The sequence below is a fragment of the Nanorana parkeri genome, unplaced genomic scaffold, assembly GCF_000935625.1.
Source record: "Nanorana parkeri isolate BGI_ZX_2015 unplaced genomic scaffold, ASM93562v1 scaffold1199, whole genome shotgun sequence".
NCBI classification, from domain to species: Eukaryota; Metazoa; Chordata; class Amphibia; order Anura; family Dicroglossidae; genus Nanorana; species Nanorana parkeri.
Window position 1 is genome coordinate 81,966 of NW_017307467.1, and position 14,957 is coordinate 96,922.

At 40.9% G+C, this 14,957-nt stretch overlaps 1 protein-coding gene across 1 annotated transcript in view; it reads left to right on the plus strand.

Moving 5' to 3' along the window:
- AGFG1 (ArfGAP with FG repeats 1) overlaps window positions 1-14,272 on the plus strand; it is an 81,897-nt gene extending 67,625 nt beyond the window's left edge. Inside the window, exons 11-16 of the mRNA XM_018568503.1 lie at window positions 2,129-2,199; window positions 2,680-2,754; window positions 4,231-4,323; window positions 11,152-11,319; window positions 11,452-11,540; window positions 13,489-14,272. Coding sequence (XP_018424005.1) covers window positions 2,129-2,199; window positions 2,680-2,754; window positions 4,231-4,323; window positions 11,152-11,319; window positions 11,452-11,540; window positions 13,489-13,548 — 556 coding nt within the window. The 3' untranslated portion in view covers window positions 13,549-14,272. The remainder of the gene's footprint in view (window positions 1-2,128; window positions 2,200-2,679; window positions 2,755-4,230; window positions 4,324-11,151; window positions 11,320-11,451; window positions 11,541-13,488) is intronic.
- Window positions 14,273-14,957: the final 685 nt, after the last annotated feature.

Here is a 14,957-nt window from a genome sequence, read left to right on the forward strand (position 1 = left end):
GGCCCCCAAGTATGATTTTTTTTTTTTTTTGTGCAGGTATATTTTTTTTAAGCGCTGTATGTGCCCGTCCTCTTCATGAGTTTCAGTTGGGTGGTCCTTACCACCCTTCTCTTGCCTTAAATCTGAACTTTAGTGACAAAACATTTACAGTTGCAGTGGCTCTCCCTCTACACTGCAAGGTTTAACTGCTTGTTTTGCCCATGGGATGATTTTTTTTATATTGGTACCCTATTCCTTGCTCTCCTGGCAGCTGACACTCTGCAATGTAGGCGGGCTGTCTGTGTCCTTGCGTACAATGCAGGACTGCGGGATGATGTCCGAGAGCTGCGACCAGTCAGGCAGCAATGGGAAGTTGCTTTGAGGGACTCATTGCAAGAAGAGGTGGAAGCCTGCAGTAGAGAGGAATAATGTTAGTATAGCACCTTATTCTTTATCTAGTAGGCAAAACAATCAGTTAACCCTTGCAATTAGGATAGGCGCTCACTATAAGTGTAAGTGTTTTTTGTTCCTGGAGTTTAGCTTTCCCATAGGTATTTGATGACCGGCTTCCGATCTAGCCATTTCTGACCTTATCATGAGACCATCTAAGGCATATAAGGTCACCAGGAGACACTGCCATCCAATGTTTGTTGGGTGGAGAAGTGATCAGACACATTGGGACACATTGTCCAATTGCTTTTGTCTTCCCTCTGGTAAACCAGTGCCAGAGGTGTCTGGAGTTCATCTACCCATTGCACTTTGGCAAATGTGTTTCATATGTCTGTCCACCTGATTCTACAGAACCCTTAACACAGGGGTGGACCAATTAATATGGAATCCAGGAGCCAGCTCCATTGACAACTTGGGAAAATCCTCAAAAGTTAGGTGCCAATTGTAATGTTTCATGAGCATTGGCTACTAGGTGGCAGGGATTTGTCCAATCCTTTCTTAACATGATTCGTCATGGAAAAAGGCTCAACAATTCTGCTCTTGTACATCGTATAACACGACTCTTCCTCTTTGCTTATGGACTGCTGTTACCTAAAGCTTACAATAGATATCAGAGGGTGGTTAGACATGCCAAAAGATCTTTCTTCTGAAAGCTCTTTTAATTATAAAGCATGCAAGCTTAAGACTGCGCCGCAGGAATTACAGAAACACCCCCCCGGTCTCCGCTTTTATTACCGATACCCCCGCCCCCCTAAAAAAATTGATATATATATATCAATCAATCAGAGATTATATATACACACACACACACACACACACACACACACACACACACACACACACACACACACACACACACACACACACACACACACACACACTATATTGCCAAAAGTATTGGGACACCCCTCCAACCATTCTAATCACTGCACAGGAGAATTAAATAAAACTTTTCATTATTTACTTTTACAAGAGTAGTGTAAATGAACATCCTTGTCTCCTGTATAATACAATAGAAAAATAAAACACAAACGGAATACAAAAATGAGTAATTGTGGGATCTTACAAGTAAAAATTTTCCTTTTTTTTTTTTTTTTTTTTTCTGTTTCTCACTTGCTTAAAGCAATAGCTGGACAGCAAATGTATATACATATTATGTATGAGTAAGTCATTGTTCTGTACATAATGTAACTTTATTAGTAGTATTATTAGATAGGATTTATAGTGCCAACAGTTTGCGCAGCTTATTACAATATGAAGGAAGACAATATTGCTACCGGACTCACCACCCCGGCTTCCTGATTGGCCGGCTGCATGCTCCCTCGTCACCACGTGATGGATCGGGAAGCTGGGCAGCGTGCAATGACTCGCTGCCCGCTTCTTGATTGGTCAGGGAGCAGGTCAATCAGTAAGCCAGGCTGCAAGTCCTTCCTACTAACCGCCCCCTCGCCTTCCTGATTGACCAGAAAGCGAAAAAACTGTATCGGTGCATCCCTACTTAAAATACTGCATTTTAGTACGTCGTTAGCATGCATTTTCTGTCACTTTGCTGCATTTTAGCATTCATGTTTCTTTTCAACACTGCGTAATGCAGCAAAGCAAAACACACAGATTGCTTGTTCTCTGTAAAGATAAACTTGTTTATTTTCTTTTAGATGAAATGAAGATTCATAATTTGAAATCTGCTTTTCTTTTTTAGCAGTATGTTTGGAATGACAGTTTCTGCAGCACACACACACCAGAATCCACAAGTTGCAGGAAGCTTTGGAGGTGAGCCCTAGTTAACCCGTTTCTCTGCCTGTCTATTCCAAACCATATGTGTGCGTTAGAATGGTTACCTGTAAAGGTCTTGAGTAAAACATTTGCATAAAAGCTTTTAAAGACCAGCTCCACTGAAATATGTGAATGGACAGTCTGAAACATGTATATAGGAACAGTTGAAGCTTACAAATGGTCTGTAAAGAAGTTCTATTGCTGCTTTCTGTTCACTTGACATGCTTTGGTATTGCGTTTTCTAAGGAGGGTGACAACACTTCTATGAGCAGACTCCATGCTACTGCTCCAACTCTCACCTGATCTTTTGACCTTTAGTAAATAACATTTTAGTGGTGATGCCCACAGAATACCTTGCTCTCCTTCCCACTCCTACTTCTTTTGTATTCATCTGATGTGTACCATATCAATATAAAATTTAGTTTTTAAATGATTAGATTACGTAACTGAAAATATTCTTTTTCACCATCTTTCCAGCATCTGCTTCTACAAATCCGTTTGTGTCCACACCGGCTGTTAATCCATTCCAGACAAATGGGCGAGCAGCACCAGGTATGATCCTGTCTATAAATGCATTCTGAAGTTTGCTGCATGCCCTGGTCACTAATTCCCACAAGTCTGTGCTGTGTAGTGAACAAAAAAAAAAAAATCTAGTGTGTTTGAGGTAATAGAATATTGATTTCAAACATATTCTGCTGCTGCCAATGGATCTAAAGCCAATTTTACTCTTGCCACCAACCTCCCTCATGCCTATAACCAGGGCTGACTTCCTCGGATCACAAACTACCTGCTTCTCCTGGGCTACTTTATGGCTACAGCCACAGCTTACGGTGGGATCTTTGTAAGGGCTTGTGTCCATGTGCAGTATGCTAGCATTTGAGATTGAGAGTTCATTAGCAGGAGCATTTGATCTCATTTTGACCTCCATTTCACATATTTTCTAAGCTGCATTTACCTGCTTCTGTTGCATTCCCGTTGACTTGTATGAGGAGAGAATCAGTTTGATGTAAATAAACTCGTATGGATTCCGGCTTCTAAGGCGCAGGCATCTATTGTCTACATTTGCCTGCCCATAAAATGGTCATATTTCCAAATTCATCAATGCACCCAGCAGCGTAAAATTTATTATTATTCTCCAGCAATGCAGCACTTTATTTTTAACCCAGTAGTTGCCAGAATACACTTGCACTGATAAATACAAAGATTATCCCATTGTAGGTAGATTTGATCTATCTATATATTCTTGATACTTGTGGCTTAGTATATAAGTATTCATGTCTTACTACAGGGCTGGACAAAGCCCAAGAGCCAGGTTGCCAATGCACCCTAAACTTTACAGCTGGCGCCTAACTTTTGATGTTTTCTCTAGTTATCAATGGCGCTGGCTCCTAAAAAATAATCCTACTGGCTCCCGTACTGGACAGACTGGCTACTGAATTCCATATTTATTTGTCCACCCCTGTCTTAAAGGAGAACTATGAGGTGAGTGCTTTTCACTCATCCTCATAGTTCTAGCCAACCTGTGATAATGAGACTGTCGGCGTTTGCTCACTTCTCGATCCTGTCATGGCTCTCTGCCATGACAGGGAAGGGGCTGGATTCCCCCCTCCCCGCTCCGATCCTCCAGCGCTGACTGGCAGAACGGACGGGGAGGGGAGGGTACAGCTGGCTCTGCCTCTAGATAGGCAGAGCCAGCCGTCACTCTTGCAGCTGGGTGGATCCAGACATAATTGTCAGGATCCGCTTCAGCTACGGCGTCTCAGTATACCGCGAGCTGTAGCTCATGATATACTGAGCCTAGGGCGACGGGAGGACGCTAGTTTGTGTCGTCCCGTTACCCTAAGGAGAACTATGGGGAAAAGCCCTGACCCCGTAGTTCTCCTTTAATGTGTGCTGACATAATCAGTGAAATAGCTCATTGAGTAAGATTGGATTCATGCATTACAGTGTTTGCATTCCAGTAGAATCCTTGTTAGCCTGTTAAGTAAACCATATCGTTTATCTGTTTCCCCTGAAATTCCTAAACAGGAGTCCGTGATGGGCACACGACAGAGATGGAGTTTCCAGGCGCTCCATTTCACCCATTCCACCAGACCAGACTACCGGCAGCGATGGATGTCTGTGAGTAGCCTGTACTCGTCTTTGTCATCTGTGCTCATATCGAAGGCTGACCTATAAAACCCGAAGGGTTAAATATGACTGTGCTGTTCATAGCAACCATGTCAGATTATTAATTTTTTAAGCCTGCCATCTGATGAGTAATGGTCAGCACAGACACTTTGCTGCCCCTCCGTTTTTATAGCTTGGTCCAAATGTATTTGCAGCCTGCATATTCCTTTTGTAGGGCCCTTGAAATGTAAGACCGCGAGAAGAATGTCTTCAATCACTGATATAGCATTAAAGAGGATCTGTCCCGTTTTCTTTTCGGTAGGCATTATGTAGAAGACTGTGCACTAAAGCAGAGCACCAACATTTCTGTCTGTTTGTATGACATCTTTAAAAGCCATCTACTTTGCATGCATGTGAGGTCTGCATAATACCAGGGCTAGTTCTAAACTTAAAGGAAAACTGTTTTCATTGCTTCGGTAGTATACACCTCCATTCTTGTCTTGTGCTTATCACAGGCTCCTGTTATGAAATGTGAGGCAGGTTAGCAAGATTACTCACCAACAGCACCACAAAATTGTTACTGCAATTATTAAAGTGACAGCCTTTTAATAATAAATAAAAAGGCATGTAGACGTGCCTCCACATACCTGCAGCAGCTTTAATTGTTTCCTGCTTGCCTAAATGTAGAGCCATTCATACCAACAAAGCTCCGGCACGTCTTGTGATGGAGCTTGCCTGTCCCCCCCTGTGCATTCTTGTTGGACAGTGAGGCAGCCCATCAGTCTGACGGGCCAGTAGAAATGCAAGGGGATGGAGAAGCTTTGACCAATCTGTATGGTCTGCCATTTGGGTATGCAGGAAACCAAGCTGCTCTAGGTGCCTGTACCCCTGTTATTTATTTTTGGGGTAACTGCTAACAGCCTTGTACATGACGGTTTTTTTTCCTATCCATAGAGCGTAGTGGGCATAGTGAAGTTCATTGTGCATTTGCACATTTACCAAGTCACAGACCCTGACTACAGCCAGCTTTATATATTAACCCTATGCTGATATACAAAGCCCTCTGTATATCAGCTCTACGTCTCTATGCCTAGTGCTACAGCAGCCCTTCAATATTCATTAATGCGACTGTAAGCAATTACATTTTGTTGTTGCATTCTGATCTTCTTAAGTCTAAAGGTGCCCATACACCTTACGATTATCGTACGTTTTTCGTATGCGATCGACTTTTCGTCCGATAATCGTATGTGTGCATTGCAGTGTCCGACCGACAGTACTGTACAATCGTACGACTCTTGACGGTCAAGCATGTTTGAAAACTTTGCTAGATCGTACGATTGTCATAAGGTTGCTGGCGTTTCCGTCCATCAAAAGTCGTATGATCTACACTGCACTTGCGCTAACGAAAATACAGCAAATCAATTACCGCATTTCGTCCAGGTGCTTTTCGTTAATTACGGCTAAATTAATCTTGCGATCATCGGGGCAGGATGGGGCTGCCGTACGAAAATCGTACGACTATTCGATCATCCGACGAAAAGTTTTGTCCGATAATCGTAAGGTGTATGGGCACCTTAAGTCTACTAACTTGGTTTGTGAATTCTAATGTAATACTGAGCTTGGTGGTTTTCAGAAACCGAAAATCTTGGCACATTCACAGTGAGATCTATTAAGGATCACAAATCATTGAAGGACACCTGTAATAAGAAATCACATTGTCAGTTAGGATGTAGCAGATAATTGCGGCTTAAACTTTAGTATATTAGGTTAGTCATTATTGAATGTCAGTCTTCCCAAACCTAAGTCTTAAATACTTAATAGGGGTTAGTTATTAATGTTTTCACTCAAAACTCGCACAACTTTCACAAAGGATTCAAGTAAAAACTGCTTGAATCTTGGGTAAGGGTTGTGTGAATTTTGAGTGAAAAAATTGACAAATAGACCCGTTAAAAGAGAACTATGGCCAAAACGTTTTTTTTCCGGAGCGGGAGGGCGGGAATAATTGCGAGTGGTGACTGACGATCACTGATCTCTGCAGGGACAAGATTGTGAACTGAGCGATCAGCGGTTTGTGATTGCTCAGTTCTCGATCAATAGAGCAGTGTCATGCGTCGGCTCTACCTATGGGGATTAGTGTATTTCACTCATCCCATAGTTCTCCTTTAATTACTGTTTACAGAAAAGAAAATCAATTATATGGCAGGTCCTCTTTAAACAATAGACTGTGTATGTATTGGTATACAGTGGAGGTTATTAATCCAGTGATATGCCGTTTCAGTTTTCTTTCCAAGGACTTTCCCAGTGTTCACCTACACAAATCAGAATCCACACTCAGGTGATAGTTGCATGTGCTTACTTAGATTTCAGTGCTGCAGGTTTGTCCTGTCCTGCTGTTTCTTATCTGACTGTCCGCATGCCCGTTGTTTCTTTTTAGAATGCAAAATAAAGACTTTAAAGGACCACTATACCTCAAGCAAAAAAGCTGTATTTATACAAGAACTACAGTGGATATAAAAAGTCTACACACCCCTGTAAAAGTGCCGGGTCTTTGAGATGTAAACAAAGTCGGACCAAGATAAATCACTGTCTGTCCTCTATAATCTGTACAGTTCAATTAAAAACAAACTACAATCTTTAAAGGGATAAAAGTCGGATTGCAACATTTTCTATTGGATTCAGGCCCGGGCTGTTGCGGGGCCATTCCATAACTTTCATCTTCTGGTAAAGCCATTCTTTAGTTGATGTGGAGGTATGCTTTGGGTCATTGTCATGCTGAATGGCCAAATTCCCCTTCATCTTCAGGTTTTTTTTTTTTTTTTTTAGCAGAAGTCTGAAGGTTTTGTGCCAAAATTGACTGATTTTTGGAGCTCTTCATAAGTTCCTCCACCTTGACTAAAGCCCCATTTCCAGCTGAATTAACAGTCCCAAACTATAATGCTGCCACCTCAATGCTTCTCTGCGGGTATGGTGTTCTTTTGGTTATGCGCAGAACTGTTTTTTTGTACCAAACATGCTTTTTGGAATTTGAAATTAACCACTTGCTGACCAGGTGTTTAGACCCCCTTCCTGGCCAGGCCGTTTTTCAGTATTCATCGCTGCGGTACTTTGACTGACATTTATTCCGTCATGCAACGCTGTACTGAAATGAATTTTATACTATTTTTTGGGGACAGATAGAGCTTTCTTTTGGTGGTATTTAATCACCACTGGGGTTTTTATTTTTTTTACTATATTTCTGGATAATTCCTGAAAATTATGAAAAAATAAGTAGTTTTTTTCACAAAAATTCCTGCAGCTCCTTTAATGTTGCTGTAGGCCTCTTGGCATTCTCCTGGACCAGTTTTCTTGTTCATCAATTTTGCAGGAGCGTACAGTTCTTGGTAATGTCGCTGTGTCATATTCTCACCACTTGTTGATGACCATCTTCACTATAGGGCTGCAGCTAACGATTATTTTCATAATCGATTAGTTGGCCGATTATTAAGTTCGATTAATCGGTTAATCGGATAAAAAATAAGGCTCCAGTGATTGACGACTAGTTTGTGTTAAGATTGTAGTCCATCATGGGAGCAAGCTTGGCGCGGTGGAAGTAAAAAAAAAGTGTGGTGTGCAATATAGTACATTATACAGCGGCGCAGTGCAGAATACCAGCAGCTATAGAGGAATGTAGCAATAGTACATTATACTATAATGTACTATTGCTGGGATTTGTAGTCCTCTGTAGCTGGCGTTATTCTGCATTGCGCTGTATATAATGTATTATTGCTGGGATTTGTAGTCCTCTATAGCTGGTGGTATTCTCCATTGCGCTGTATAATGATTTATACTGCGCAATGCAGATTACCACTGACCAGTTATAGAGGAACAAATCCCAGCAAAAATACATTATACAGCGCAATGGAGAATACCACCAGCTATAGAGGAACAACAAATCTACTTCACTATGTTGCATGGTATATTTAATATTAGGGATGCACCGATACTGATACTAGTATCGGTGCCGATACGAAGTATTTGGGTGAGTTCTTGTACTAGCCCAAATGCTCCGATACCTAGCACGAGTACTTCCTGTATCAGGAAGCCGGGCAGCGAATCATTACAAGCTGCCCGGTTTCCTGATTGGCCAGGAAACGGCTCCATGCTCTCTCGTCACTTGTGATGAGAGAGCATGGAGCCGACTTCCCGGCCAATCAGGAAGCCGGGTAGCGTGCAATGACGCGCTGCCCGGCTTCCCGATTGGTCAGGAAGCTTGCAAATCCGGAAGCCTGGCTCCAGGCATTCTGATTGGCCGGGAAGCTGGCGTCATGCTCCCTCGTCATCTCATGAATCATAATATTAAGAAAGTGACCTTAAAGCATTAGTTTGTATTGCTTTAGAAAAAATTTGACCTGTCCCTTTAAGAAAAAGTATCGGTAATTGGTATCTGCGAGTACTTGATCAAAAGTATCGGTACTCGGTCTTAAAAAAGTGGTATCGGTGCATCCCTATTTAATATCTTTTTGGCACCCTTCTCCTAACTGATACCTTCCAACAATGAGTTCATTTTGATGCTTTGTAAGCTCTTTGTGGACCGTGGCTTTGTTGTAAGAGGCCACTGAGTAAATGTCAGAAAAATCCAACTGGAACAGCTGAACTGTATATGGGCTTAATACGAGTCCCTTTAGTAGATGGCAGGTGTGTACTGACTACTATCTGACATCAGTTTGAATGTGATCGGTTCATTCTGAACACAGTCACGTCCCTAATTATAACAGGCTGTCTACACTTACACAGCCACATTTTGTACAGGTTATTAGTCACATTAAAGGTGGGAATAATTCTGAATTGATTTATCTTGGTCTGATTTTTTCTTAAAAACCTGGCATTTTTCAGGGGTGTGTAGATGTTACTGTACATTTAACATTCACAGCTAACTAGGTGACTGTACCCATAACTGGAGATGTATGCAACTTTGTATACATTGTGTTGCTCTAAGGTAGGTGCCATGTTAGGTAATAGATAGCAGAATGACAGTAGATCATAGGATTAACGGAGAAGGCGGCAGTAGTCTTTTCTCATACTAACAACTTTTTTTTTTTTTAAAGAATATCTAAACCCCAAAAGAAAAATTTAATATTACCCCTTAAGCCCCTGAAAATAAAGGAAAAGAGCCTGAGAAGGAAACAGGCTAAAAGTAAAGTAAAAAAAATGGAAATATTTAGTAAAAATAAATTAAAATATAAAAAAAGTTCCGTTTTCAGTTCCGGCCTGACATTTCTTTTAGTTTTGGTTTTGAGTTTTTAATTTTGGTGTACCTCTAGTAATATTACCCCTTATCAGTCCTTAGTTGTGGGGTTTGCATTAGTTTTCTTTTTTTCAGGAAAAGTACATTTTCTGCAAGTACCAAAAAAATGAACTGTTTATCTTGCCAGAATACCAGTATCCTTGTAACGTCCTGTGCACTGAACTGATGTAGCAAACAATCTTATCAGTTTTTCCTGCGAACACAAAAGAATGCCTCCCTCTGTAGTGGCGAAATCAGGAGAGCAGCCTAAAGTGACAACCGTGACTCATTCCATAGTCGACGAGTGAGCATTGTCACCCTGGGGCAGGAAGTGTGTTCTTCACAGGGTTACCAGCTGAAAATAAAGGCAAAGTGTCTGAGAAGGAAACAAATGCAGCCACCACATCTAAGATCTGATGGGCTAAAATGTATGACATTTATGTTTTAAGATAGATATGCTTTAGATAACTTCATTGGTAATCACATCTTGACAGTGACATCATCACTTATTAGTAAAGGATCTAATCGTCTGTATGTATAGTGGCACTTTAACAACGTAAACCCATTTTTCCTTTTTACAAGCTTTTTTCTCTCCTTTTTAGTAATAAGATAGTAAATACAATTGATAGTTTCTCCTGCTCTGTGTTACAGTATTGCTTTTACAGATTATTATTATTATTATTATTACATAGTATTTATATAGTGCCAACAGTTTGCTAGAGCTGCAGCTAACGATTATTTTCAAAATCGATTAGTTAGCCGATTATTAAGTTCGATTAATCGGTTAATCGGATAAACAATAAAATACATTTAAAAAAATGGCTCCAGTGATGGACTATTAGTTTGTATTGAGATTGCACTCCATCACAGGAGCAAGCTTGGAGCGGTGGAATTAAAAAAGAAAAAAAATAGTATGGTGTGCAATATAGTGAAAAGGAAAGTGTAAAATTATACAGCAATGAATGCAGAATGGCACCGACTATAGAGGACTACAAATCCCAGCAATAGTACATTATACAACACCTAGGACCTTGGCATTGGAGGAGGGGGTGGATAGTTGTGTTATCAATCTCAACTGAAATGTTGGGGGAAGGTGCACGGGGTGGAGGAAATATCAAGAGCTCAGTTTTTGAGAGATTGAGTTTTAAGAAATGTTGTGACATCCAGACGGATATGTCGGATAGTAGATTAGTGACACGTGACAGATTTCATGGAGTTGAACTTTAAGCAGCGACTGAACAGATCTTCCAGCACAAATTCGGCAAAATGCATCCTTTGTTACAGTCTAACATTAACATTGTCATAAACAGAAACACATTTCATTTACAGTAAAGTGGGATTCAATCTTTAGTGTTCAATCACCTCTAAATAAATTGTACAACATCTCCCCTGTTATAGGGAAAACGTTCTTCTAACCTGTTTGAAGATTCCTGTTCTTTTGAATTAGTCTTTGATATTGGAGAGCTATTGAAATGTGGTGTTGAGGTTGTAGTAATAAATGACTAACAGAGATAGAACCATGTGTACTCTTGTATATCTTATCATTTCTCTTCCTTCTTTGGCCTCACCCATTACAGCTTCTTTTGGCACAGCCTCTCTAAGCATGCCCGCAGGCTTGGGGACGTCAGCATCTTATAGTCTTCCGACCAGCTTCAGTGGCAGTTTCCATCAGCCTGCATTCCCTGCCCAGACGGCCTTCCCACAACAGACTGCTTTCTCCCAACAACCCAATGGCAATATACAAGGTAATGTGCCTCAACATTCGGTTGTGCTGTGGTCAGTGTAACTATAAAGGTTTGACATAGTCTATGCTAGAGTGCAGGAAAACCTCTGCCACCTCTTTTTTATTGATATTCTTTTTTTCTTTTATGAAGGAGCTGGTTTTGGGGCGTTTGCTCCAGCGAAGTCAGTGGTTACTCCTTTCGGGCAGGTTGCAGCTCCTGCGGTCTCTAGCAATCCTTTCATGGTGAGTATTTGGTTGGTATCAGTGGGAAGTAAATCTGGCAATTTAAAGAGACCCTGTTGCCAGACCATTCATTTCAACAACAAACATTCTGTACGCCTATATGTGCATTTCACACATTTTGGTAATTACATTAAAAGCTTCCCTTTTGTATACCTCAAATAGCCCCAATATCTTGGGTGTGATGTCGGCAGACTCAGAGATATCACCAAAGTGACAGTCTATAGTATTGTCCTTACCTCCTCCCCTGACTGGTCCATTAAATGTTATGTAGGGCGGTGAAGGGGCAGAGTGGCTGGGCCACTCCTAGCAAAGGAGAGGGCTATGACGGGCAAGGGACCGTGCTAAAGACTTGACTCTTATGAAGCAGATGTGCTAGCAAGTTGAGACACACTGTAAGTCAATGAATAAATAAGTTGTGGAAAGGAAAAACAAGTAATAACTTCAAATACTTGATTTTCCGGTGCTTCTACTCGCAGTGCTTTAAGTTGGCACAGTATACCCTTAACCCTTTTGCTTCCCCCAATGTAGCTCTTATGTAGGCAGCATTTCTGGCATGTAAACAGACTCCCAGCCACTATATCAGCTTATATTTACTCCCGGCTGCTCGCTTCTAAGTAAAAGTGATAATTTCTACATATAAACTCCACTCTCCCCATGTGCCCCAGGGTGCCTGAGACCTCCATGGCAGTTGTCAGGGTGGAGAGTGGTGGAGGGATCAACAAACATCTATTATCAGCCCCCCCCCCGTGCTACCAATAATTAGAGGGAAACTAAACTCAAGAGTTAAATCTTAAAATAGTTAAGTATCTTAACTATTAACAATACTGGAGTTATTTTGTGTATCACTCGGCTGTAGCTCCTCAAATCATCTCTGAATTGGTGATGACACTGTCCTTCCTTCTGGAGGGTGGCTACTTCTGTTCCCCATGGTCTCTGTGTGTGTTGGAAACTAGCCACCGCTCCAAGCTCACTCCCATGGACAGACTACAATCTCAATACAAATGAGCAAACTAAATGTGAGATTGTAGTTCATCACCTGAGTGAGCTTGGCGCTAGGGCTGCAAATAATGATCTATCTACAGTTGGCCAATTTATTTTTTCGATTGATCGGATAAAAATTTTTAAATACAATTCTTCATTTAAAATAAAATACACAAATGCAGTGTTACAAACATAAAGTTTACTTCAGAATAAAACTGCATGCAGTTTTTTGTAATCACATGGAACACACTGCATTTCGGTACCGTGCGTTCCAGTGTGGGCGATCACACTGTGGGTGGGAGGCGCGTTTAGGGTGCCATTGAAATGAATGCCATAACAACGCACCTCCCACAGCAGAATTCAGCCAGGGAATGATAGCTGCCAGTGGCAAGATTCCACAGACGGCAGCTGAATGTAAATACAGCAGGTAATGGGCGGGTGCAATAGCCAGCCTGCTATTGGCCATTTCAAACTGCAATAGCCAATAGCAGGCTGTCTATTGCACCTGCTCATTGTTTGCTGTGCCCTCCTCCCAGAATGGAGGAGAGAGCTAGGGGATCCAACCAACTAATCCATAATGAGAATGGTTGACAACTATGTTCATGATCGATCGATGGATCAATTAGTTGGTTGCAGCCCTACTTCAAGGGGTGGCTACTTTATAACACACACAGGCACCATGGGGAACAAAAGTAGTCACCCTCCAGAAGGAAGGACAGTGACAGTACCAATTCAGAGATGATTTGAGGATCTACAGCCGAGTGATACACAAATAAGATACATTTTTGTTAATAGTTAGGATACTTGAATGTATTTTTAAGATTTAACTCCGGAGTTTAGTTTTCACTTTAACTTTTAGCGTAGTTCTGTGTAATAATATTGTCATTTTCACGTATATTGGGTTTTTAGTTCCATTGTATTCTAATGATGTCATAACTCGGTTCTTCTATATTTTTTTTGTCTGCAGGCCGGGGCACCTATGGGGCAGTTTCCAGCAGGAAGTTCATCAACCAATCCTTTCTTATAGCCTTAGACTAACACAGGAGCTTACCAAGCATCACCGTACATGTACTGCCTCTTGCACTGTTTGTCTTGTTTAACCAGCGTAAGCTTTAAACACAGGGAGTTCCTTCAGAGCCTGCAATTATATATTTTTTTTCTATTTAAACTAAAAAAGGAAGAAAAACAAGGTAAAATGTGCAATTGGAAAGCCTTTTCTTTCTCATTCAGCCCTCTGGCTGCCCAGGGACTTGTTGGCAAAATATTGCAGAGCACTCTGTTGGCAACTCAATGGTCAACCAAAGGGTTAACTGAAGGGCGTATCATGTATATTAAATTTGGTAAGTTATTGCAGATTCCATATTCATTAAGCTGCAGTACTGTATATATATTTTTTTTTCTTAGGGTCTAGATAATTGTTCATATCAGTATTTCTAACTCGTAACACTTTATGCTATGTGGGAGTGAAGAAACCGAGCGGCGTTAAACAGCCGCTTTGTTACCTAAGAGCAAACTTAAATCATTTTATCAATTTGGCTTGAAGGGATGTGAAAATAAATGTTAAAAAAAGTATATAAATTTTATTCGTTTAAAATTGAACAAAAAGCCCACAAACTTTTATTTTGCCCAGTCAATGCTCCCCATTTCTATACGCCTAAATTCTCCATACTGAAGACTCATGTCTGCATTATAAAGCTAATGTTTTGCTACAGTTTGCAGGTGAAAAATATTAAAATAATAGAAAAAGTGTAGTTGTGGTGTCTTTTCTTGCTGTACTCGGCCACAGGACAATTTCTTAAACTGGATCAACTCAAACCGTGAAGATTTGCTTTGTTATGGGGAACATCTAGAAGTATTAGGCGTGCCAAAGTAGTATCTTGAATTCCTCCATTAATAGCAGTGGACTTCCTGGTATGTGAGGGTGTCTAGGCAATCCTGTGCGTACAGACTTAAAGCTGTTAGTGTGAGATCTAAAGCACTGTGCCTCTGACCGCTAGTCTTACATGATTTGGTGAGATTGGAAGTAAGATTTGGTGATGTTGCTACTATGGTGCTCACTGTTCTTCCTGCTGGAAACTCTAACATAAGTTTAGCAAAGACCTGTCTGTACCGAGATAGCCACCTTTACACAGAGAGACGGGCTGTGCAGAACAAGTCATGGTAAGTCAGAAATGCGGAGAGATCAGCTGCAGGTTACCTGCATAGCTTTCAAAGTTCCATTTCTGTTTAAGGGAGTTGCTTTATGTAGCAAAGACCCGTCAACTAATGTAATAGGTACAGACTTTAATAGGAATAAAAAACATGTATATACTATCTGACATCTTCTTCATATTACAGTAGTAAACGGAACATTCAGACATGTTATACCAATAATGAGCCATCACTGGCTACAACACAAAGCAGCATACAAGTGTAAACTGAAGAAACAAACATTTT